Source organism: Herpailurus yagouaroundi, unplaced genomic scaffold, assembly GCF_014898765.1.
Source record: "Herpailurus yagouaroundi ecotype Mexico unplaced genomic scaffold, PumYag 100, whole genome shotgun sequence".
Taxonomy (NCBI): domain Eukaryota; kingdom Metazoa; phylum Chordata; class Mammalia; order Carnivora; family Felidae; genus Herpailurus; species Herpailurus yagouaroundi.
The window spans coordinates 1131089-1154593 of NW_024412391.1; the positions used below are offsets into that span (position 1 = coordinate 1131089).

At 45.9% G+C, this 23505-nt stretch overlaps 1 protein-coding gene across 1 annotated transcript in view; it reads right to left on the minus strand.

Moving 5' to 3' along the window:
- Nucleotides 1-23505, minus strand: part of CNTNAP2 (contactin associated protein 2) — a 2003978-nt gene that overhangs the window by 7914 nt on the left and 1972559 nt on the right. The window contains exon 23 of the mRNA XM_040471688.1: nt 1669-1749. Coding sequence (XP_040327622.1) covers nt 1669-1749 — 81 coding nt within the window. The remainder of the gene's footprint in view (nt 1-1668; nt 1750-23505) is intronic.

Here is a 23505-nt window from a genome sequence, read left to right on the forward strand (position 1 = left end):
CTTCTTGGGAATGGGGCAGGGCAAAGCATGGACTCTACGGGGGCACAAAGAGCTTTCTGTGGGTGGGAATGTTCCAGATCTTCATTGTGGTGGTGGCTACGGGTGTTTGTGTTTGTCACGAGTCACTGACCTGTTACGCTTACACACATGCATATCATGCTTCAATAAAGTTGATCTTAAAAAAACAAAACAGGGGCGCCTGGGTGGCGCAGTCGGTTAAGCGTCCGACTTCAGCCAGGTCACGATCTCGCGGTCCGTGAGTTCGAGCCCCGCGTCGGGCTCTGGGCTGATGGCTCAGGGCCTGGAGCCTGTTTCCGATTCTGTGTTTCCCTCTCTCTCTGCCCCTCCCCCGTTCATGCTCTGTCTCTCTCTGTCCCAAAAATAAATAAACATTGAAAAAAACAAAACAAAACAAAAAAAAAAACAAAACACAGGAGAGGGACCTTGATAAGACTGTACTGACATGATTGGACAATGTGATTTAGGCGGCATTCTAAATGTATTCTAGTTTTAGAGTCACATATATTTCTCTCTTTCTAAAAATGTTTATTTGAGAGAGAGGGAGAGACAGAGAGCGTGAGCAGGGGAGGGACAGAGGGAGGGGGAGACACAGAATCTGAAGCCGTCAACACAGAGCCCGACGCGGGGCTTGCACTCATAAACTGTGAGATCATGACCTGAGCTGAAGTCGGACACGCAACCGACTGAACCACCCAGGTGCCCCAAGTCAGGTATTTCTTACAGGCATCTACTTCTCCATGTGGAAAAGAGACCTACCGACTAAGCCAAGGTGATTGGCTGGGTTTAAGACCCTTGATACGATTACAGTATTAGCTGTCCTCAGACATGCAGGGGACACCTGGATGCAGTAAGACGGGGGCTCAGGCAGAAGAGACGGTGGGCAACAGGGGGCAAGGATACCAACCCAAATAAGAAGGACTGGGCTAGGAGGCTTCAATTATTCTGCAGCCGTCCCTGGGGAGAAAAGACACTGGAATATTTTAGATACCCTGGCTTATTAATTTTCTGATGATCTTTATTAAGATAACGGCAGCCAGACTGGCACACTCCTGCCTGTTTTTGCAATAAGTGATCCTGGGCCTTTTGGGATGTGCGGGAGTGAGAAGGGGAAAAGAGGGGAGGGAGGAGGCTATTGTGGCTCCTGCACGATGGCCGGCCTGCCTGTTCAGGCTCTGGCTAGCCTGGCACGACCATCCCATTCTTACGGGTCAGCATTGAAAAGCAGCCAGGTTACGGGGCACCCGGGTGGCTCAGTCGGTTAAGCGTCTGACTGCGGCTCAGGTCACGGTCTCATGGGTTGCAAGTTCAAGCCCCGCGTTGGGCTCTGTGCTGACAGCCCAGAGCCCCGAGTCCGCTTTGGATTCTGTGTCTCCTTCTCTCTGCCCCTCCCCCACTCGCGATCTGTCTCTGTCTCAAAAATAAATAAACATTAAAAAAAAAATCTTTTTTTTAAAGTAGCCGGGTTACATTTACATCCGTGTCTCCATATCCGTAGGTCACAATCCTTAGTCATATTTAAATAACGAAACAAATCCAGTAAAAATCTAGATGATGGTTTTGTTTTTGTTTTTGTTTTTTTTAAGACGACGCATTTACGGACAATTCTTACTTTCCACAGGTGAGGAGCCTGTGCTATGCATCACCCACCTCCAATGATAGCCGAGTTTCTGTTGACTCCATTTCTTATAGCTTGGCCTTGTCCTGGATTATATGGGAAATCAGCACTGGCTGCAGAGGAAGAAATGGAAAAGTCAAGTGTAAGAGTCAAGGATACTAGTAATCCCAAATAACCTGATGTGGACATTTTTTCATACAACTCCTCAGCACTTCCTGTTTCCCTAGAGGAGAGTTCTGTTTCTGACAGGCCCATCTTGCCATCGGTTCCACACGTCTCAGCGCCTCCACCCGTTTCGGCTCTTCTGTCTGACATGAGACCCAGAGAAGCACGATCAGTCTTTTGGAGGAAAATGAGAGAATCTTAGAGCTACCTGAGCCGTCCTGCTTCAGTTCCACTGACACGCAAGCTGATGGATGAGAATGTTTTTTTTTTCTCACCTTTGGCTGAAATCTGCCTCAGCTACTATTTTCTATCTACATTGGCTATTTCTGTAGAGCCTTTTATACCTTTAGTTTAAAAAGGAATCATGTCTTTAAGTGAACATTTTGCACGACGGTAATAAAACATACGGCATGTCAGGAATGTGTAAGCGGGTAACGTTTCGTAACAGTTGAGAAGAATATACGCTGCCTAATAAAGTTTCCATTTCTTTCCCTGTTATAAAAAAAAATCAGAACCGGTTATATTACAGTTAGGTGTTTCTCTAGGATAAATTTCAAGTACGCAAAAGACAAACGGATCCTGAAGTCTTTCTAGAGGTCGGCAGAGTATCTGTTACCATCCATACGAGCTAATGTAACCTCAAAACCAATTTCATATTCGTTGGGCCTCTGTTTTAGACGTTCAGGTTTAAGGCAAATACTCCAACGGAAGTAGCTTCCTCCTTCAGCAGATCACCTTAGTCTAGAGCCATGGTTACTGGATGGCATCAGTTAGGTATTTAAAAAATGTTTGAACGAGTTATTTTGCATAATTAAATGTGTGCACATGGAGGAAAGAGGTCTGTGTTAGGGTTCAAGGAGGATCTCACTACGGACTCGGGTTTCGTAAGGCTCCTCCTTCAGCTCTCTGCTCTGAAGGATCCCCAGGATAATGATGAAAAGTAGGCAGAGCCCTATCTTTTCCTTTTCCCCAGGAAATAGGGCCACCAGAGAGATTTCAGATCCTACCAGCAAATGCTACTTCAGCTTTTCTCTGACTGAAGACCAGAAAAATGATCTGTTCCTGGATCGATCATATTCCAAATCAGCTCGGCCACCAGTGCCACTCAAGCCTGTCGATTTGATTAAAATGCAGACGCTAAGAAAGACACAAATGAAAGAACTTAACTCTGAGTCCTGGGGACTTTTCTTTCTTTTAAAAAAATATTTTTTAAAAATGTTTATTTACTTTTGAGAGAAAGAGAGAGACAGAGGCATGAGCAGGGGAGGGGCACAGAGAGAGAGACACAGAATCCGAAGCAGGTTCCAGGTTCTGAGCTGTCAGCACAGAGCCCGACGCGGGGCTCGAACTCACGAGCCGTGAGATCACGACCTGAGCGGAAGTCGGACGCTTAACTGACTGAGCCACCCAGGCACCCCTATTGTGTACTTATTTTAACTGGTCCAATCCCATGTCTAGGGAGAGAGGGAAAGGCAGAGCCAACATGAAGTATACTGTAGTCAGTGACTTTCCCCATGCCCTTTAGGACTTTCTGGTGTGGGCAGCATGGACGGATATTCAAAATTCCAAGTGTCGGCCCAAGGATGCAATGACCTTGCATTTGTAGGCTCATCACCCGATGTTAAGGGTGATCAGAAAATCATCCCGTGTGAATAAAAATGGTTTCCAAATAATATTTCTGGAAACCTTGGGTTTCTTCTTTAAACCTGAGTGTTCCCTTCAGAGAAGGATTATTTGTAGATGTGACAAATGAATGTATTCAGCCATTCAACAGATCTTTCCAGAACGCTGACTATGTGTCAGGCACCATTCTAAGTGCTGGGGATCCACAGCGAACAATAAAAAAGATGAAAATTGTTACTGATGAGGAATTTCTGTGCCTCATTGAAGAGTTTGGTTTACACAGTCAAAACACTAATTTAAAGCACGGATGTGGTTTTAGTCACGACCCTATCTAGTTACAGTAAATTGCCTAAAGCTGCTTTGTAGTTGCCACGTTACAACTCATACACTCATAGGTCACGGTAAGATTTGGTTACTGACATAAACCACCCTTCCGAGACCGAGAGACTGCGAGTTTCTTTCCGAGGATGAAAGTTCATACTGTCACGACTCATCTTTGACCTAGTTTCCAGGCCTTCTGACAACGTTAATTACCCTTCTCTGGACACTATTTAGTCCATATCTTCCTAGAAAGCCATCAAGCTTGTTGAGTGGCCAGATGGGATTGGAAACCAGGCAAGGTTAATTCCTAAGCCATTCATTCCCATCCTGCCTTTTGAGGGCTGAAGAGGCAGCCAGGTGGAGAAGTCCCAGCATCCAGACAGTTCCGCTTGGGCAGGGCCTGTGGCAGGAGGAGCCTGCTTAGGGGATGAGGGAGAGAAATCTGTTTTGTCTTGGAGGTACTGAGCCTGGGGTGCCTCTGGGACACCCAGATGGAGACGTCTACTGGGCATTTGGTATCTTATGAGTGGCTTGTATTTTTCATCTCCTTCTGAGAAACACAGCCATCTCCTCACCACTTTTAAGTAACATAAACCTTCAAAATATATGAAGTACGGAGACAAAAACAATGACAGTGGCAATTTTGTGATTATTCTATTATGTGAGAGTCGTGACTCTATGAAGCTGTTTGCTTCTCTGCTTCAGGTAATGTCGATGGGAGAACACATCACGCTTTCTCTCTGCTCCAAAACCGACTGTACGGCTTTGCATCCTTGGCCACAAAACTGCAGACAAACACAGATATTTAGAGACGTGCGTACGCCCCTCTCTCTGGATCGCTTGAAGTTATTGACATAACCAGTAGTGGAAGGTGTGGGTGTGACCTGAGATGACCCAAGAAGAACAGGAACAGCTAGAAGAGAACATGGAAATTTATCCCAGGATCGCCTTTCGTACAAAATCCGAAATCCTTTGTGGGGGAGGAAGGCCTCCTTTGAGCTGAATTTCTCTCCTGCTCCTTCTCTGCTGGGGCCACTTTTCCAACTTGACATTCTAGGCACACAGACTCCTGATGCTTCCTGGTCGACACGTTCTGGCTCATCCCTCCGCCCCCCTCACCTCTGCCCTGCCTTTCCTCTCTCTGTCCATCAAATCTTACCTGTTTCCTAAAACTATCCTTAGCCACTTGGGTTACGTATCTGGCCCTCTTGTCAAGGTCGATCGGTCTGAATTCTTGTCACTCCCTACACGGCAGCCAAGCTCTTAAAGGCATGCTCAGTTATGTTCACGGTCCGATTGACAAACAGTACTGACAGGCAGCTATGGCTAATGAGACATTCGCTAAAATGAAATCAGCCCAGGGGTGCCTGGGTGGCTCAGTCAGTTAAGCATCCGACTTCGGCTCGGTGCATGATCTCGCGGTTCATGAGTTCAAGCCCCACGTCCGGTTCTGTGCTGACAGCTCAGAGCCTGGAGCCTGTAAATATAGAAAAGCTACTAATGGTTCCTGTGTCCACTGGTCTTTGGTTATTATCAGAAAACAGCCAGTGGGAAAAACCCTGAGGTACAACCGAAGTCCTCACGAAATTCAAGGGCACGGTTCTGTTTCTCGCATAAGCATCCCTGTTTTCATGGCTTCATTTATAACTTAAGTCTGGTTGTCCTAATGCACGTGAGTCCTTACTCCCTTGAGGCATATCCATTTTATCCTGGCCAAGCAGAGCAAGCGCTATTTTGACAGATATATTTGAAATGATTTCACTGTAACTGTCCTCCCCGCCCCCGGCCCCCCCCCCCACCCCGGGGTACCAACATCCTCTGGGAAATGCACGTATGAAAACTTGGAAACCAAGAGACGTAAGTAAGACATAGGACAAAGCTCATCCACGACACAGACTCCATTCTGTTCCATCTCATCCCCCGTCTGCTGGGAGAGCAGAGCAATTTTAGGGGTGCTGCAGAATCAAGGAACCTATATTTTGGGAAATGGCATGAATAGGGCCCAACAGGCTGGCTGGCACAGTTGTGAGAGGATGCGACTCTTGATCTCGGGGTCATGACTTTGAGCCCCATGTTGTGGGTGGAGCCTACTTAAACACACACACACCCAAAAAACCAGACTCTAGATATTAACAGTCTCAAGACCAGACCTGCCTCCAACAGCCAAAGACTATATTCAATATACGTTTCTCCTGGGTCTCCAAGTGATAGAACATGACGATGACTGTCGAAGCATGGTGTTGTGTCAGCTCTGATTTAGGGTCTCATAGGAGCATGTGCATTTCTGTTTATTTCCCTTGTGTACGTCCTCTTGTCTGTCTGGCCATCCCCATTACACTGGCCACACACAGACCGTGTCTCCTGTGCACACCTAGAGGTTGGCGCTCCTCCCTTTCTCCACCTGGCGTAGAGCAGGCAGACCGTGGGCTGGAGGAATCCATGATGAGACATTCTCCACCCACACTCGTGCTTGTTCGACTGCTCGGCTGAGGCTTTGGGCTAAAGCACACTATTGACCTCCTTGCCAGAGAGGGAACATATATGACAGGCTCCAAACACAGGCACGGGTCGGATTCACCCCCAACACACGGACGCTGTCTCCTTCCACTGTCTTTGCCACTCGAGAAGCCACCTGAGGGCTCAGCACCGGTGTCCTTTCCCTCTTCCTCCTGCTCTACCTTCAGGTTGAAAATCAAGAAGGAAACAACAAACAAACTTTGTAAAAGTGGGCCTGGCGGGGGGGGGGGGTGGGGGAGGTTCCCATAATGATACCCATACCGTACAGCGATCCGTTCTTAGAGCTGGGTGAGTAAAAATACACTTTCCTCCCCCGCAAAATAGAAAGGATGAATGTTCTGTCCTTCCCTTTGCTGCGTTCCTGGAAGGATTTGTCAGGAAAGTAAATGACAGTCTAACCAGCACCTCTTATCCTGTGTGCTGTGTGGGACGAGTGTGGTGCCTCTCCCTGGCAGCTGAGACCCCCCGGGGCTCTTGGGGGTCGGAGACAAATTCTGACCCCTGCCGGCCTGGGAGGTAAGGGACATCGCGCAACAAGGGCTCCAGGGACCGTGCAGGTTGTTTATACGTGACGAACAGGAAAACCCTAAATTCTAGGATTATAAGGTTAGTCATCGTTTGGATGACACTTTCTTCACAGATGAAACTCATTAGGGCCCAGGACAGCAAAGGGTTGGTGGAATCAACCTAGAAGTGTTTTCCTTCCGTGGTGGAGTACAAAATGTAAAGGCAGGTGAAATTCAAATTTCAGGAACAAGGTAATTAGGGACTAATAATAATAGCCCTTCCTACAAGTCAGGCACTGTTTTTAGTTTTTTGTTTTAATTTTTAAAATGTTTATTTTTGAGAGAGAGAGAGACAGCGTGAGTAGGGGAGGGGTGGAGAGAGAGAGAGAGAGAGAGAGAGAGAGAGAGAGAGAGAAAGAGAGAATCTGAAACAGGCTCCAGGCTCTGAGCTGTCAGCACAGAAGCCTGACGTGGGGCTCGAACTCTGAACAGCAAGATCATGACCTGAGCTGAAGTCGGACACTGACTGACTGAGCCATCCAGGCGCCCCAAGCCAGGCACTGTTTTAAGTCCTTTAAGTCCATTTCAGCCTTATGTGAACCCCGGCAGGTTGGCAATATTCATCCCATTTTGGAAGGTTCTGGAAGGCCAAAAGCTGGTCTGAGGTCCCATAACTAGTAAGTGGTAGAGCCAGAGTTTGAACCCAGGAAACTGGCTCCAGAGACGACTTGCAAAAACACTAAGCTGAACTGTTTCTGATGTGAAAGCAAACTTTGTAAGAGCAGGCCCAGGGGACACGGCTCCCCATCACTGCACACGGTCTACACCGGCTCTATCAAATCATCAACACAACTGCATGGTCTCAAGGCAACGAAGGCTCAGTTATTCTCCCCGTGGTTGGCGGCCTGCCTTGGACCCAGATAGGAGTCCCTCACCGACCCAAACAGCACAGAGAGAATGCTTATTACCACCATGGAAACACTTGTGAAATCATGAAATCAGGAACTGTGCTAACTGTGCCTTAAACCGTCACTGTTAGAACATAATTTTTTTTTTAATCACATTTAGGGAATGTGAAAAATAGAAGACGTTTCTGGGCAGGTGCTTAAGTACAAATAAATGATTTAAAAAACAGTTGCAAGAACAGAATGTTAAAAAGAGATTTGAATTGTTTAGCCACCAATTTCTTGCCTGCCCCATTGAGCAGGCAGGGAGAGGACAGAATAATAAAGCCTTTCTTCTTCTTCTTCTTCTTTTTTTTTTTTTAGTACACAAGATAAATGAGGTGGTTGTAGTTCTTATTTACTAAGTTTCAAAATATGTAAAATTGTAGACTTCAGGCTCAGACACCAATGGCAAATAAGACACACATTTAAATGCATACAAAAGTAAATCGAGATTATCTCACATAAAACCCCCAAAACCAAAGGCACTAAAAGCTTCAGGTTGTCATCTATCAGGGACAAAAAAATTAGATACTAGCTGACATCTCATAGAGAAAACATCGCCATGGAAACCACTTGAGCTTCGGCATCTGAAGTGATAATTTGAGATACTCGAACAAAACTGCTATTAGTTATAATTTAATTTAGATTGCAGCGTGATTTTTGCAGCGGGGGCTGGGCCAGATGATGTATATGTGCCTTTGTTCTTTCCAACGTCTTTGTTTCGTTTCACTGTATTCTCTCTTCCAGTCTGAGCTCGATGGCAGAAAATTATTTTTTTCAAATAATTTGTTCTAGCCATTCACTGCTGACTGGTGTTCTAGAAGCCTATGGAAACAAATGGTGGCCGACAAAGATGCTGAAGATATAAGGGGATGTTGTTTTATTTTCAGAGAGGTGACGGCTGATCACGTTTGCAGGAGGGAGAGACTTCTCCAGGCCAGCAGGATTTTAGCCAGGCAAACAGAATGTGGCACGCATCCCCACGAGCCTGAGTCTTGTATTTACACCTATGCCCTCACCTCGGTTTTTGCAAAAAGCCAGCCAGCCAGAATTCTAAATTCAAATGGGGAGGGGATTACAGACTTTTGGCTTCTGACTTGAGAAATCACGCAAGGCTTACATTTCAGTTCCAGTCTCTCTTTTTTTTAATGTTTATTTTTGAAAGAGAGAGAAAAAGAGAGGGAGAGAGCGTGTGTGGGAGCAGGGGAGGGGCAGAGAGAGAGAGAGGGGGACAGAGGATCCAAAGCAGGCTCCACAGTGACAGCTGCAGGGGGTCGAACTCACAAACTGTGAGATCGTGACCTGAGCCGAAGTCTAAGTCGGGCACTTAACCAACAGAAACCCCCAGGCGCCTCAACATTTCTAGCTTCTTTTTTTTTTTAAGTTTATTTATTTATTTTGAGAGAGAGAGAGAGAGAGAGAGAGTGAGCGAGCGAGCAGGGGAGGAGCAGAGAGAGAGGGGGACAGAGAATCTGAAGCAGGCTCCGTGCTGTCAGCGCAGAGCTTGATGTGGGGCTCAAACCTATGAACCGTGAGATCGTGACCTGAGCTGAAGTCAGACCCTTAACCGACTGAGCCATGCAGGCGCCCCCCCTCCCCCAACATTTCCAGCTTCTTAAAGGAAAGAGCAAGTGGCAGCTGCCTGCCTGGTTGTCAGAGATTTGGTGAGGAAAAGGTCAATTAGGTAAAAACGAACAGAATACAGGAACTGGTCATCACCTGCTATATATTTGTTTAAAAAGTTTTTTTTTTTTTTTAAGTTTTTAATTTTGAGAGAAAGAGAGAGAGTAAGTGAGCAGGGGAGGGGCAGAGAGAGAGGGAGACACAGAATCGGAAGCAGGCTCCAGGCTCCGAGCTGTCAGCACACAGCCTGATGCAGGGCTCGAACCCACGAACCGTGAGATTGTGACTTGATCAGAAGTCAGACACTTAATCAAGTGAGCCACCCAGGCGTCCCTGACTGTTTAATGCCAACTTTTACACAAAAGATCTGAATGGGCAATTGATTATATTAGATTCCCTCCTTCCATTTCTTTCCTTTTTTTTTTTTTTTTTTAAAGCCAACTCTGAGTTGTCTCAATTGCCTTTCGGGAAGAAAGATTTACGGATATTCCGAGACCAGGCTGAACGCCACGTTCTTTTGTCCGACTGCCCATAATAGGTATTTGAGTTGGAAACAGCTCGTTACTGACACGAGTTCAGTCTTGGTATTCCATGAAATAAACAGGTAAGACGCTGGGCATCCATTTCCACGGTGGGCAAAGGCGTCCTGTTATTTCTCAGGTGGGCAAACTGTTCCTTCTTTCATGTTAGTTACAATTGTTGATGAGTCCGTCGTCGTCGGAGCTGTTGCCGGATGATGTCATGGGCACTGTGGGTCAGAGACGGTGACAGCCGGCTGTCACGGGTTGACTCCCTCAACGTCTCCCTCCTGCAGAGCAGGCTACGCCGCACGGAAGTGTTCAGTCTTGAAGCGGGTAGGTGCCCGCCACCTAAATGTGGGCCCTGTGGACTCATTAAAGACACTTCTGTGCATCTTGCTGTGGTTCTCAAGCTGAGCCTTGAAAGTCTAGATCAGGGAGCCCCAGAGCGAGGGCTGGGGAGCCCGGTGGTGTGGCCTTCCCTTCACGGTGAAGAGGGTCATGCTCCTGTCTGCGGGGCTCTGCAGTCACCGCGTTCCTCTGCCACAAGGTGTAAATAAATCCGTGCTGGTGTCATCAGGAGTGCAGAAGCCCCAGATCTGGGGGAATATGATTGGTTTACTGGAATTGATTCGTTTTTTTGAGAGAAATCTTGTCTCCTTGCTGCTGGTACCTATATGGGTGGAGGTTGAGAGAAGGCGGCCAGCTCAGGGGGGAAGGCCAGAGGCTACAGAGGAACATGGTTGTCCAATATTCCAAAGCACCAGAGTGACTGTCACTTGAGGACGTGCTGGGTCACCGTTTACAGATACATTCATCAAGCCTGGTGAACACCCCCACTACGCAGGGGTCCCAGCTAACACAATGTGTGGTTAACTGTTGGCAAAGCGGTCCCAGCAAGAATTGGTTGTCTGTTCGACAGTGGAAAGAGTCTCAGTTTCCAAGGAGAGGGTGGCTGAGAAAATAAAGACGGCAAGAAGATACCAATCGTAGCGAATGAGCCAAAAATGCATCTTCTAAAGACATTTCCTGCTGTACTTCCTCTCCTCCCTGACAGGTGTTTGAGCTGGCACCATTCAGAAGGCCAATATCTTCAGGAGACCTTGAGGCCATGGTCTCCGGGCTTCTGCTGAGAAACATGTCCACTTGGTGTTACGCACGTCTCAGTAAAGGCTTTGGACTTCCAGAATTTATGGTGCGGAAGCTTGGTGAAAATAGCTTTTTTATCTACCCAAGAGATGAGTTTCCTCATTCGTGAGAACATTGAGGCACATTTCATCATATGAGGAATCAGGCAAGGATGAACGTATCCTTTTACTCCCCCTTTATGGAGATTTCCAGTAGATTCCAAGGCCATAATTTGACTGTGGATAGCTCTTTTGGAAGCAGCTGGATATTCCCGATTTGTTTTTGTCACCATCGTACGTCTTTCAAGGTAGTACGGTGAAAAATCAAATGCACGTTAAAAAACATTTAATCTGCTATAACATCTATATCTTGACTTGCGGGCAATGCTGTCTTCTGTTTTAGGTGATGAATACGGTCCTGCTCTCTGTAGACTGGTCTGTCAATGTCCACTCGGTTTGGGCTTTGTAGGAGGTCGCGTTATAACTGCTGTTTCTTTTCTTTTCTCTTCCTTCCTTCCTTCCTTCCTTCCTTCCTTCCTTCCTTTCTTTCATGTTTATTTATTTTGTGTGTGTGAGAGAGATAGTGCAAATAGGGAAGGGGGGAAGGGGAAGGGGAGGGAGAGAGAGAGGAGAGAGGGAGAGAGAGACAGGGGGAGAGAGAGGGAGAGAGAGAGGGAGAGAGAGAGAGAGAGAGAATCCCAAGTAGGCTCCGCTCCCAGCAAAGAGCCTGACACGGAGCTAGATCCCACGACTTTGGGATCGTGACCTGAGCCGAAATCAAGAGTCAGATACTTAACTGCCTGGGCCACCCAGGTGCCCCACTGCTATTTCCTCAAAATGTAAAATTAACCCTTTTTATCCCTAAGAGTTCAGAAACCAGTGTCTAGGTGGGGAGCGTATCTCAGACCACAGCGGCATTCGCCCAGATCACAGCCCGCTGACAGGGTTCTGGCTCCACTGTGTGGTCTATTCGAAGCGGTGGGGGGTGAGCAGACAGAAAGTACTTTTAAAAATTAATTCTGCACACATTTTAAGTCTTTTATCAATGCCCAGCTGGGCTCTTGCTTTTGAAATACTCTTTTCGGCTGTGTTAGCACAAGTGAACGTTTCTAATTCCAATCCCAAGACAATGCCTTTTCTTCCAAGACGGCTGACCTCGTAAAACTGAATATACAACTCTCAAGCTAGAGATTTCTGCTGTATTTTGAGCTGTTCTCTTCTTGAATTAACCTTGGATCTCAGAAGACAGCCATCTTTGCTTGTTGGCAGGTGGAATGACTAAGGATCATCAAAAAAGAACCCTGTAAAACCAATGAAAGCTTCCCGGTGTTTTCCACAAATAGATTCCTCCCCAGTGCTGGCTCACATCATTACCAGGATGGGATAAACTTCCAGCACCAGCCATGTGGCTCTAACACAGTTCTTTTGGGTCAACAGAGTGTGAAAAAATACTTAATTGGCTCTAGCAGTCTTCGGTATGATTTCTTCCACATCGAAAAAGAGAAAGTTGGGGGGGGGGGGGGAAGAAAAGAAAAAGAAAAAGGAAGGTGTATTTTGCAGCGGGGATTTCGCCTCTAGGGACACAGTTATTATTTCAGACTCCTGCATTATATTTAAGAGATGTCAGAAGGGAGGAACACAACTCTGAATAGGGACTGAAATTCTTTTAAAGTTTAAAGTTTCTACTGAGAGGAAGGAAAAATGGGGTATGCCTGAATTTGAGACCCGATCATGCTATTCTCTGTATAGTTTTGGGCGAGGTGCTGTAAACACTGGGGCCGCTGGCTCAGTCCTGACTGCACATGGGGAATCTCTCAGGGATGGGGAACAGGCATCGGGAGTTTTAAAAAACTGCCCCGGTGATGCTAATGTGCAGCCAGAGGTGAGTTGCAGCCACTGAGGTGTTGGTTCATTGACAGAATGAATGCATTAATTTTGTGAGTCGATTTCCTTATCTTTTTTTTAATGTTTATTTATTTTGAGAGAGAGAGAGAGAGAGAGAGAATGTGTGTGCCCATGCGTGCACGTGCAGGGGAAAGGCAGAGAGAGAGGGAGAGGGAGAATCCCAAGCAGTTTCCACACCGTCAGCAAAGAGCCTGAGGCGGGGCTTGAACTCACGGACCCCAAGATCATGACCGGAGCTGAAATCACGAGTCAGATGCTTAACCGATCGAGCCACCCAGGGGCCCTGGTTTTTCTTATCTTTACGAAAATGTGGCTAATACCGTCCACACATACCACATAGGGCCGCTGTGAGGATAGAACAAAACCAGACACTGAAGCGTTAAAGTCGCTCACAAATCGAAGCTATCATTTCTGTCTTTATCCTTTCCAGTCTTCTAAAAGTTAAAATTCCCAAGTAATTTCTCGAAAATCGCTTTTAGCCTTTCTAAGCGGGAAATTTCAGAGCAACCCTTGTCCATCCCTAGGTTGAAAATAATTGCAACCACATTCATCTGGATTTTTATGCACATTTTAACGTAAAGTTGATTTTACTTTTTTCCCCGAAGCCTTCCGGGGTTACTCTCTGGAGGAAACTCAGCCGCAGAATCGAGAATCCCCCTGGGTCTTTAGACATTTCTGAGCAGTCTGTGCAGAGCCTGGGGAATCCACCAAAGATCTCTCCAAACGAGCGAAACGACTTGTCGCCTGTTTGTTGGCCGTGTTTAGAGGGACTTTCCCCTGAAGACCGGATGGCATTGGGTCAAACACTTCATCTGGGTAACGTTTCTGTGACTTTCGAAATCAGAGGCAAGGACACAAGGCCCCCGATTTGCCAGCAAAGGTAGAATTAGCATTTCCGGGGGGCGGGGGTGACTGGCAGGGATTCCCTCGGGAGGATTCACACCCAGGGATTCTGACAAAATAGTCTTCCTGAGTGACAGAGTCAGTAAAGGAAGCAATGCTGGATTCATCTGGAAGATGCTGAGCTCCCCTGAATGCCTCCAAGGGATATGCATGGATGTTCAAAGACACAGCACAGTAGGAGGAGGCTTCAGACGGGTGGCTCCTGGAACCAAGGTCAGACTCAGACATCCCCGGACCACACGGAAGTCAAACCTGCATCACTTCTGTGGGCGTCTCGTCACATTGCTACGACACGAGAATGAGGCAAAAATGGAGAGTGGCACCCACTGGAGTCTGTGGTTCTGTGGTCCACGGAGAAGTCACCATAGCAACGTGTTGGGTATTCCTCTGCCCTTCCTGGCCCTGAGTGAGGACAGCCAGGGACAGATCTGGGAGAGGCGGGGCTCCAAGGATGGGGCCAGGTGTGATGGGGTCGGGGGGGGGTGGGGGGCGTGCAGAGCACAGAGAACAACAGAACCCTAACCTTCTTGGCTTTCAGATCTGTTGCGAGGGACAAGGGGAAGGGAAGACAGCCAGAGAGGTGGGGGAAACCGGACTGAAAGAAGTCCCCGTGAGGCAGGAAAGAAGGGCCTTACACGTTGTCCCAAAGCTGGAGGTTTGAGCCCCTTCGGGGTTTTCCCCAGTGGAGTTCTAGAAAGTTAGAGAGTCCCGGTCAGGGAAGCATGGAAGCTGTGGGGGAAGGCAGCCCTCTGCCCCTGTCAGGCGCGGGAGCCACTAGGAAGTAGCAGGTGTGAGGAGGGGACGGTGTGCAGGGGTGAGGCTGAAAGGGGGTAGCACCCTGCTGCCCACACCTGAGCCACCTATGTCCCTCATATCTTCACCACGGCCCCCGTGGCTTTGCAAAGCACAAGCCCGCCAGCTCTGTTCTTGCAGTGACTTGGAAAGGCTGTGTGGGCTCTCGAGGCTTCTCAGGTGCCTTGGTTAAAAGTATTCATGCCAAGACACTGCATCTGGAATCTGCCATCTGGGAAGTGCGGTCAAGAGTGAGCCCTGGGCTTGGACCTTAGATTTGTTAACTTTGGTTCACATTTCTCTCTGAGAGGATGTCATACACACGCCAGTGATGAAAATGAGATCACTGAACATTCAAATCACAAAGTTAAAGAGCAGTGGATATATATTCAAAGAAGTCAAGATAAAAGCATCTGGGAAAAGAAAATAGAAACATGATAGAATAAATCAATCCAGAGCTGGTTCTTTGAGAAAAAAAAAAAAAAAAAAAAGTCAGATACTCTAAGAAGAAAAGGGGAAAACCCTAAACCTAGTATAAGATATTTGACTAAGAAAGTTTCTAGAAAATGGATACTAATTATAAAAACTTATTTTGTTCCACTCTATGGAAATGAATTTGAAAACCTAGATGAAAAGCACAAATTTCTGGAAGAATACAATATAACAGAAATTATTATAGATGAGAAAGCAAATCTAATGAAACCAATTATCATAAAGGAAACTGGGGGTTGTCAAAGAGGTATGCCCACTAAAAAACAAACGAGAACAAGCCAGTAGGCTCCATTGGTTTTACGGGTTAAGTCTACTAAACAATTTTTTTTTAACGTTTATTCATTTTTGAGAGAGAGACAGAGCGTTAGCAGGGGAGGGGCAGAGAGAGAGGGAGACAGAATCCGAAGCAGGCTCCAGGCTCCGAGCTGTCAGCACAGAGCCCGACGCGGGGCTGGAACTCACCAACCGTGAGATTATGACCTGAGCCGCACACTTAACCAACTGAGCCACCCAGGTGCCCCGGGAGTGAGTCTATTAAACTTACAAGGTACAGGGGACGCTCCAAGGCTATTTATATCCTTGCCACAGACAGTGAGGTCGTTGGACCCAAAGCATCGGCATCACCTGGGGGCTTGTCAGAAAAGCAGGCTCTCAAACCCATCTCTGCCCAACTCAACCTTACTCATCAATTTCCCCAGGGGACTCTTAGTTCAATTTAAGTTTGGATGACACTTGTTTGTTACTCCGCGAGTTGGAGGGTAATGGACAAACCCAGTATGGTGTGGCTAGGGATCACAAGACTGAAATCTGATGTCGCCAAGGCTGAGTTCTTGTCGGGAAGCTCTAAAGAAATATTTGTTTCCAAGCTTGTTCTTGTTGTTGGCAGACCTCAGCCTTTGTGGTTGCAGCAGGGAGGTCCAGGTTTTCTTTCTGGTCAGTGTGAGACTGCTCTCCTAGAGGCCTCCCACATTTCTTGCAGGATGGCTCCTTTTTATGAAGCTGGCCTAAGTTTATAAAACCCATATCTGCACCCTCCTCCCCCAGCCAAAAAGTAAAAGGATGCTATAAACATATTTCACCCAAGAATTATTAACGTCAAAAACAAACAAAAACCAAACTACTAACCTAAACGAAGTGTGAGTAAAATTACTTTAGTTATACCTTGAGTCAACGCCTCTCCATGACTGAATGTGGTTAATGCTAGGAATGAACGCTCGGTTCACGATTTGGAGATCTATTGCTATAATTCACCCCATTACTTTATCCAAGAACATGATCGTGCCCATAGATGTTGAAATGGCATTAGATACCATTCAACACCCAACTCTGCTAAGACTTACCCAAGCAAGAATCCTTAAAATGTGAATACGTGTATGATAGGTTACACATCAGGTAGGATTCAAAGATGGCCCTTGTTGTACACATACCTCGTCTCGCTTATATTTAATCAAGCATTCATCTGGGTGCTGCTGTGAAGAATTTTGCTGATGTAATTTGGTGCCAAAGTAACTCACCTTAAGACGAGGTTTTTTTCTGTGTTTGTTTTTGTTTTTAATTGCTTTTGGGTTTTGTGCCTCGACAAAAAAGGGAAACAACTGAGGAGTTTATCAGGAAATGTTTTAAAGGTATATCTACATGAATATTGAATAACGGGGAGGGAAGACAGTAAATGGAAAGACATTTGCTTGCTGGGCAGGGAAATATTATTTGCATAGGTGTCAATTATCCTGCAATTACTTTACACATACAATTCAATCTCAATCAAATTTTAGAGAATCCCAACGAAATGACAGGAATTCTAACATCACGTGGGAAGCGTCAGTGTGTAAGGATAAGAAAATTTTGAAAAAAGCATGAAAAGGAAACCAACCTTATGAAATATCAACTACGGGTATAAAAGCTGAATCATCATCACCGCTTGCTCCCGTCTCATGAAGAGTCAGATCAACGCGATAGATCAGGGAGTCCAGACACCTGGGTGGTTCGGTCGGTTAGGTGTCTGACTCTTGATTTCGGCTCAGGCCATGATCTCACAGTTTGTGAGTTCGAGCCTCTTGTCGGGCTCTGTGCTGACAGTGAGGCGCCTGCCTGGGATTCTCTCTCTCCCTCTCTCCCTGCCCTTCCCCTGCCTGCAAGCTCTTTCTCTCTCTCTCAAAATAAATAAACTTAAAAGACTAAAATTAAAAAGGGCAATTGTGACTATGATAAAGGCAGGGGAGAGGACAGGAGCTCACCCACAGTGCCAGAACACCTGGCTGGCCAGCTGGAAAAAAATAAAGTGGGATTCCTACCTTCCTCCTTCCATCCAAATAAATTCGAGGCGGGTTAAATGTGTAAATCTTACAAATAAAACAAAGCCATTAGAAAAATATGTGAAATAATTAAAATAATTTCTGAATGGAGGGGGCATGACATAAAACCCAAACGCCACGAAACACTGTGTATTTCATCCTCTAAAATTTAAAAATATTTACATGGAAAGAAACCCTCATACACTCAAAAACTAGAGATCACACTAGGAAATCATTCAGCCATGTCGTAAAATACTAATTTACTCAACACATAAAGGATTCTTGTAAGCCAAGTAGGAAATGACCAGCAAGCAAAGAGGAAAGGATATAAATATGTAAATAATTCTTTGGTCAAAGAATGGAAACAGGCCACAGCAAAATAACCACGAGTGACTCGTTAACATATGCAAAGAGACTTAGTCTCTCTCGTGATTAATGAAACCCAAATTAAAACAATTAAAATTCTTTTTTTTTTTTTTTTTTCAAATAAGAGCAAAATTCAAAAGAGCATTCCCATGTCCTGGGTTGGCGAATGTGTGGGGAAGGAAACATCCATATCTGACTGGATTGGAGGTCCTGTACTTGTGGAGGGTGATATAGAACAGCTACCAAAATTAAAAACGCATCCCCCCAACCCAGTGAAATCATGTGTAGAAAGCTATTCATTATGGAAACAAAAGTTGGGAACAACGTCAATGACCCTGTGACTGCAAATCGGTAACTCTGGTATCGCCCGTGACTTAGGCTTACATAAATACGTCGGGGGCTTCTACAGCAAAGGACAATTTGGACCCTTTGCAGGAAGAGCACGCATTTAAAAAGGGGGGTGATAATTATTCCTTGCACTTGAATAAACGTGTACTGTTTTGGTCACCGAAGGATACAAAACCCACAAAATGTAATAAAAAAGATTAGGTATCAGAGATTAAATGCATTAATCATGCAATCTTAGCGTAAGGATGAAAACAGGGATCTGCTCGGAAATGATTACGATGTAATTATAAGAGCTGGAACAATTATTTTAAGTGCTTGCAGGTGGTACAGAAAACCAACTACCAGCTTGTAATTATGGAGGAAACCGAATAGATAGATGCAGCTTTATTTAAAAAAAAATTTTTTTTTAACATTTATCCATTTTTGAGAGTGAGAGAGACAGAGCAGGAGTGGGGGAGGGGCAGAGAGAGAGGGAGACCCAGAATCTGAAACGGGCTCCAGGCTCCGAGCTGTCAGCACAGAGCCCAATACGGGGCTTGAACCCACGAACTGTGAGATCATGACCTGAGAGGAAGTCGGACGCTTAACCGACTGAGCCACCCAGGCGCCCCGATAGAGGCAGCTTTAAAATGTTCGCTACATCCATACTCCTTTGCCCATGAAGTACAAAAATATTTTATCTTCAGACGGTGGAAAGGACATTTGGAATATAGACAGGAAACCGAGTCATTAAAACTCATGGCAGTAGAGGCGGGGCGCCTTTAGAAATCACCTTGCTCTCTCCAGTGCTAAAATACCTTTGAGGGTTGCAACCTCAGACTTCCTGGCCAGTGCCTGGGGAGCCGTATTCTGGGATCTGACAGGCAAGGGGCTGCTATACTGAGCCACCGCAAGGACCTTAACCAACCGACCGAGCCACGCGGGGCCCCTCTAAGTTAATATTTTACAAAAGAGCCCACGTTGTGGCCTTTGGTCCTGATGTATTTGGTACCCAATGTCATGAATGGGATAAAACGCCCCAACACTTGAGATGCACGCGTCATGAAGCAGCTCGACACGCAGTTTGGAGTCGTTAACTTAGCGTGGAAATTTATGGCATCAGACTCCTGGATTTGTTTTTTTCTGGTGTTTGTTTTGTTTTTGTAGTTTGCAGAATGCGCCCTGCCATCTGCAGTTGTCTTTCTGCGGGCAAATCCGTGCCATTTTAAGGAAATGAGATTCTGCGAATGTGACCAAGAGAAAAAACCGAGCCCATAATTCTGAGAGGGGAATCACAGCAATTTTCTGGTGCTCTGTGACCTTTAAATAAATTGCAGCCCAGAGCTAGGGTTTGTTTTTTCTACCTTGCAACCACTGTTCTAAAAAAATATTCTAACAACCATAATGATGTGCTTTAGAAGCAGACTATACCTGTTCTCAGAGGGGGGGAAACTGGGTAGGAAAAAGATCGAGCGGATGCTTCTGATACAGAATCGGTTTAAATAAAATCAACATCATTTTGTTTGTTATTTTCCTCTTTAAAAACTACACTCGACCAGCCCCATACTAGGCCCTTGTGTTTGTGACGGTGCTGTTATAACTGTCCAGTGTTTTCCAGAAAACTCCAATCACGTGGGAACCAGCTTCACCTTTTTGTTTTTGCCAAAGCCGTGTAAATCCTACTATTTATTTGCTTATTTTCACTAAATTGACCCCATTTCTTTTTTTAATGTCTGTCCTTCCTTCCTTCCTTCCTTCCTTCCTTCCTTCCTTCCTTCCTTCCTTCCTTTCTTTTTCTTTCTTTTTGAGAGAGAGGGAGACACAGAATCTGAAGCAGGCTCCAGGCTCTGAGCTGCCAGCAAAGAGCCCGACGTGGGGCTCGAACTCAAGGACTGTGAGATCATGACCTGAGCCGAAGTTGGACACTTCGAATGAGCCACAGAGATGCCCCTAAATTGACCCAATTTCTTAGATGAGTAAATGCACTGATTACACTTTATATCCCTACCAAGTAATTCCATTGCCTGTCAAGCCTGTTCTTTTTTATTAGCAAGGGTGGCAGGCCTAGAGCTACATGGAGACTTTCTCTTTGACGAGATTGGGAGGCCTGAAAGAGAAGTGAACAGGAAACAACACTATGTTGTATAACGCCTTGTCTCTTTTCTTCCCGTAAGGATCTAGCGACCCCCTATCGAGGCCCCCATGTTGCACTGCTCCAGGGGCCACAGACTGCAATGCAAATGGCATCCCTTAGAGTTTTGCAGTGCACAGCCTGACCAACCATCAACGTCCCTCACTTAGGAAAACAGTGACAGAGCCCCAAAAGGCTTTACAGAGGGAATGGATAGCTTAGCATGTCATGGAAGAGAAAAAGGATCGTATCGCATTAAGCCAGCATCCCTTGGAACACATTTGCTGGGTCTGTCATTTGGCATCATCGAAGATGTAAGAAAATGTAAGAGAGCAGAAAGAAAACAAGATCTAAGAGTGGAGGTTGTGAATTCTGATTTCCAGGTCTCTGCAAAGCAAATGTCCTGGGGTGAGTATGTAGGGAGTAGACCTACTTCGTCACTACGATCCCTGTAATCCTAAGGACTCCCTATTCTCCATAAATGCACCTACTTTATTTTAAAGCAGCATCCCCCCCCCATATCTTTTCATATTAAGTTTGCCAGCTCATTCAAAACACTGAAAAAATAATTTGACATTTTCCTCAAACTGAGGCCCCTTCCTGGGTGCAGCCATTTCTATCATGACGCACTTACGTGAGAGCCACGGATTGTGGCCCCACTCGGTGGGCTTCGTGTTTGTTTGGCTTCAGTCTATTTTTCCAGTTGTAAGTAGGCCGATGGGACTTCTCTGCCTTGGTGAGCTTCCTAACAAAATGGTCAGAGGAACCCAGCCTTTTGTAAGCTTACCACCATGGCCTTTTAACTTGTGATTTTACCACATAACGGCTTCATACAAACCTCCAGAGTGCTTGCCTTAACTGGTCACGAGTGCAGCTTGGATGTCGGGATTTTTAAAAGCTGACCAGGTTAGTCAAAGGTGCATCTGAGAGCGAAAACCGCTGCATCGGATAAGTGCTTCAAACTTTAATGTGCATGAGTCACCTGGGAATCTTGCTAAAATGTAGATGCTGATTTGGTGCAGCTGAGGTGGGGGCCTGGGAGTCTGCATTTCTTTCTTTTTTTTTTTTTTAAGAATTTTAAAAACGTTTTTATATTTTAGAGAGAGACAGAGATAGCAGGGGAGGGGCAGAGAAAGAGGGAGACACAGAATCCAAAGCAGGCTCCAGGCTCCGAGCTGTCAGCACAGAGCCCGAACCGGGGCTTGAACCCACGAACTGTGAGATCATGCCCTGAGCCAAAGTCGGACGCTTAACTGGCTGAGCCCCCCAGGTGCCCCAGATTCTGCATTTCTAACAAGCTTCCAGGGAAATACGTGGCTGGTGGAGGACCACACTTTCTAAGGCTCTAGATGAATCGATCTACTTCTAAGTGTCCTTTTTCTCAAACCAGGACTAATTAGCTCTCACTTTCACTCTTGTCCTGTCCTGTACCTAAGGAGACTCGGGCAGCACACGACTTACAGGCGGTGATGGTAGTTTTGTGTATATACTGTCGTTTCTGAATGTCTGACAGCGAAGATTCATGTGGAAATAGAGTAAGAAAGGTCATCTGAAAGAAAGCAAAAGGCTCCCCCCAAAGTAGGGGGCAAATTGCTGATATAGGGGCTCACTTAGAACCCCAGAATTGGTACAAAGAGGATTTGAAGCTGAGGACGTTTGGGATGCATCAGATATAGAAAGAAATCTTTTTGGAATTTCCTTTATCTGACTAAAAGTAGGAATTTCTGGGAAATGAGACTGCCATTCTCTCTTCTGGGTGGCTTTTACTTCCAGGAAGGAGACTGAGAGTAAACTTACTATAAGTGCTCTCTCCAGGGGACTTTTATGGCCTTGAAGAAGCCAGAAAGACCATTCATATTTGTATGAACAAGCATTATCACACTTTCTTATCTCCTGTTTTTTTTTTTTTCTTTTAGAAACCCACTTGTTATTCCTATAGAGGCCTTTTCTCTACTATGTAAGGTATTTAAGCATCTGGCTTCAGCCATTTATTGAGTTTTTCTCTTGTAAGCCCCTGAACGCATACGAATACATTTCTTCTCCTGTTAATCTGCTTTTTATCAGTTTAATTTGCAGGCCCCCGTGGACCGAACATAAGAGAATAGAGGAAAAGGTCTTCCTCTCTGACACTACACCACTGGAGGCTGCTATTAAGTAACCTCCCCTTATCTGGGTCTTTCTCTGTTCCCTATTCAGCCCGCCACCCCCATTCTCTCTCATTTACCTAAAAGAAAAAAAGAAATCAAATCTTGTTATCTAAATAAGCCTTCTGCCTCATAGGTCATAAGCTGTTTTCTGTCCCTTTAATAAAGCTCATGAGACAGACACACATACTCCTTTAAAAGCATTCCCCCAATCATGGAAGTGGCTGATGAGATCCATGCAGTGACCGGTCAACACCAGGGGAGAGCTGTGCCCCAGTGCCAGTGGAAATTCTCTGTGAAAGGGACCTTAGATGACATAGTGCAACCATGATATCTGGGTTGCAGTAACGTTCCCTACACACATTTTCATCATATCCGTCAAAAAGAATGAGACTGTCCCGCGGAAAGCGTGATTTTTAAACAACAAATGAACTCAAACTCTCTGGCCCCTACAACTGTATCTCTCAGACCGTAAAGCAGGCACTTTACTAATTAAAGCACACTGAATGTGAGCTCCTATCGGCCCAAAGTAGCATCTAGAGGCTTTTGAAACTGGCCTCTTGGCAGCCGACTTAGACCACACATGCTCACGACTCGTGCACCTGTAGCAGCCCAAGAGCCTGAGCGTTTCAAAGATCCTGTGTTGCCTTGGTCTGCTCTGGCATCTGGAGGAATTTATCTGAGAAATCTCTGTTCCTCTGTGGTCCTGACATAGGTCTTTTCTCAGCTCATATTTTCACTCCTCCTTTTCTTCTTTCGGCATTAGGAATGCTTTCTTTTGTTCAGGTCAGCCCAAGAGGAAAAACCAGCCTGCTGCGTAATCCTGACAACAGTCATAAAAGAGAATTCTTTATAAGTGCCCTTGGCACACAGCACCCCTCATCATGTTATAGGAATCCATGTGCGAGGAACAAAGAGGATTGTTTCATCTGTAAATTGGCTGTTCTGCCAGTGGGGCAATTCTGGCTTTTTTCAAAGCTTTGTAAAGCTTAGCGGCACAAATCCCGGCAAGGAATCACAGTGACGAGAAGGGCACCGAAACTGATAAATACGGGGTACGGGCTGGAGTACGCGTAAAGTAATCAAACACATGACGTTTACATGATGAACAGGTATGGATCAGAAGTTAGGGTTGGGGAGGATTTGGGAGCCTTTACTGGACATTCAAGCA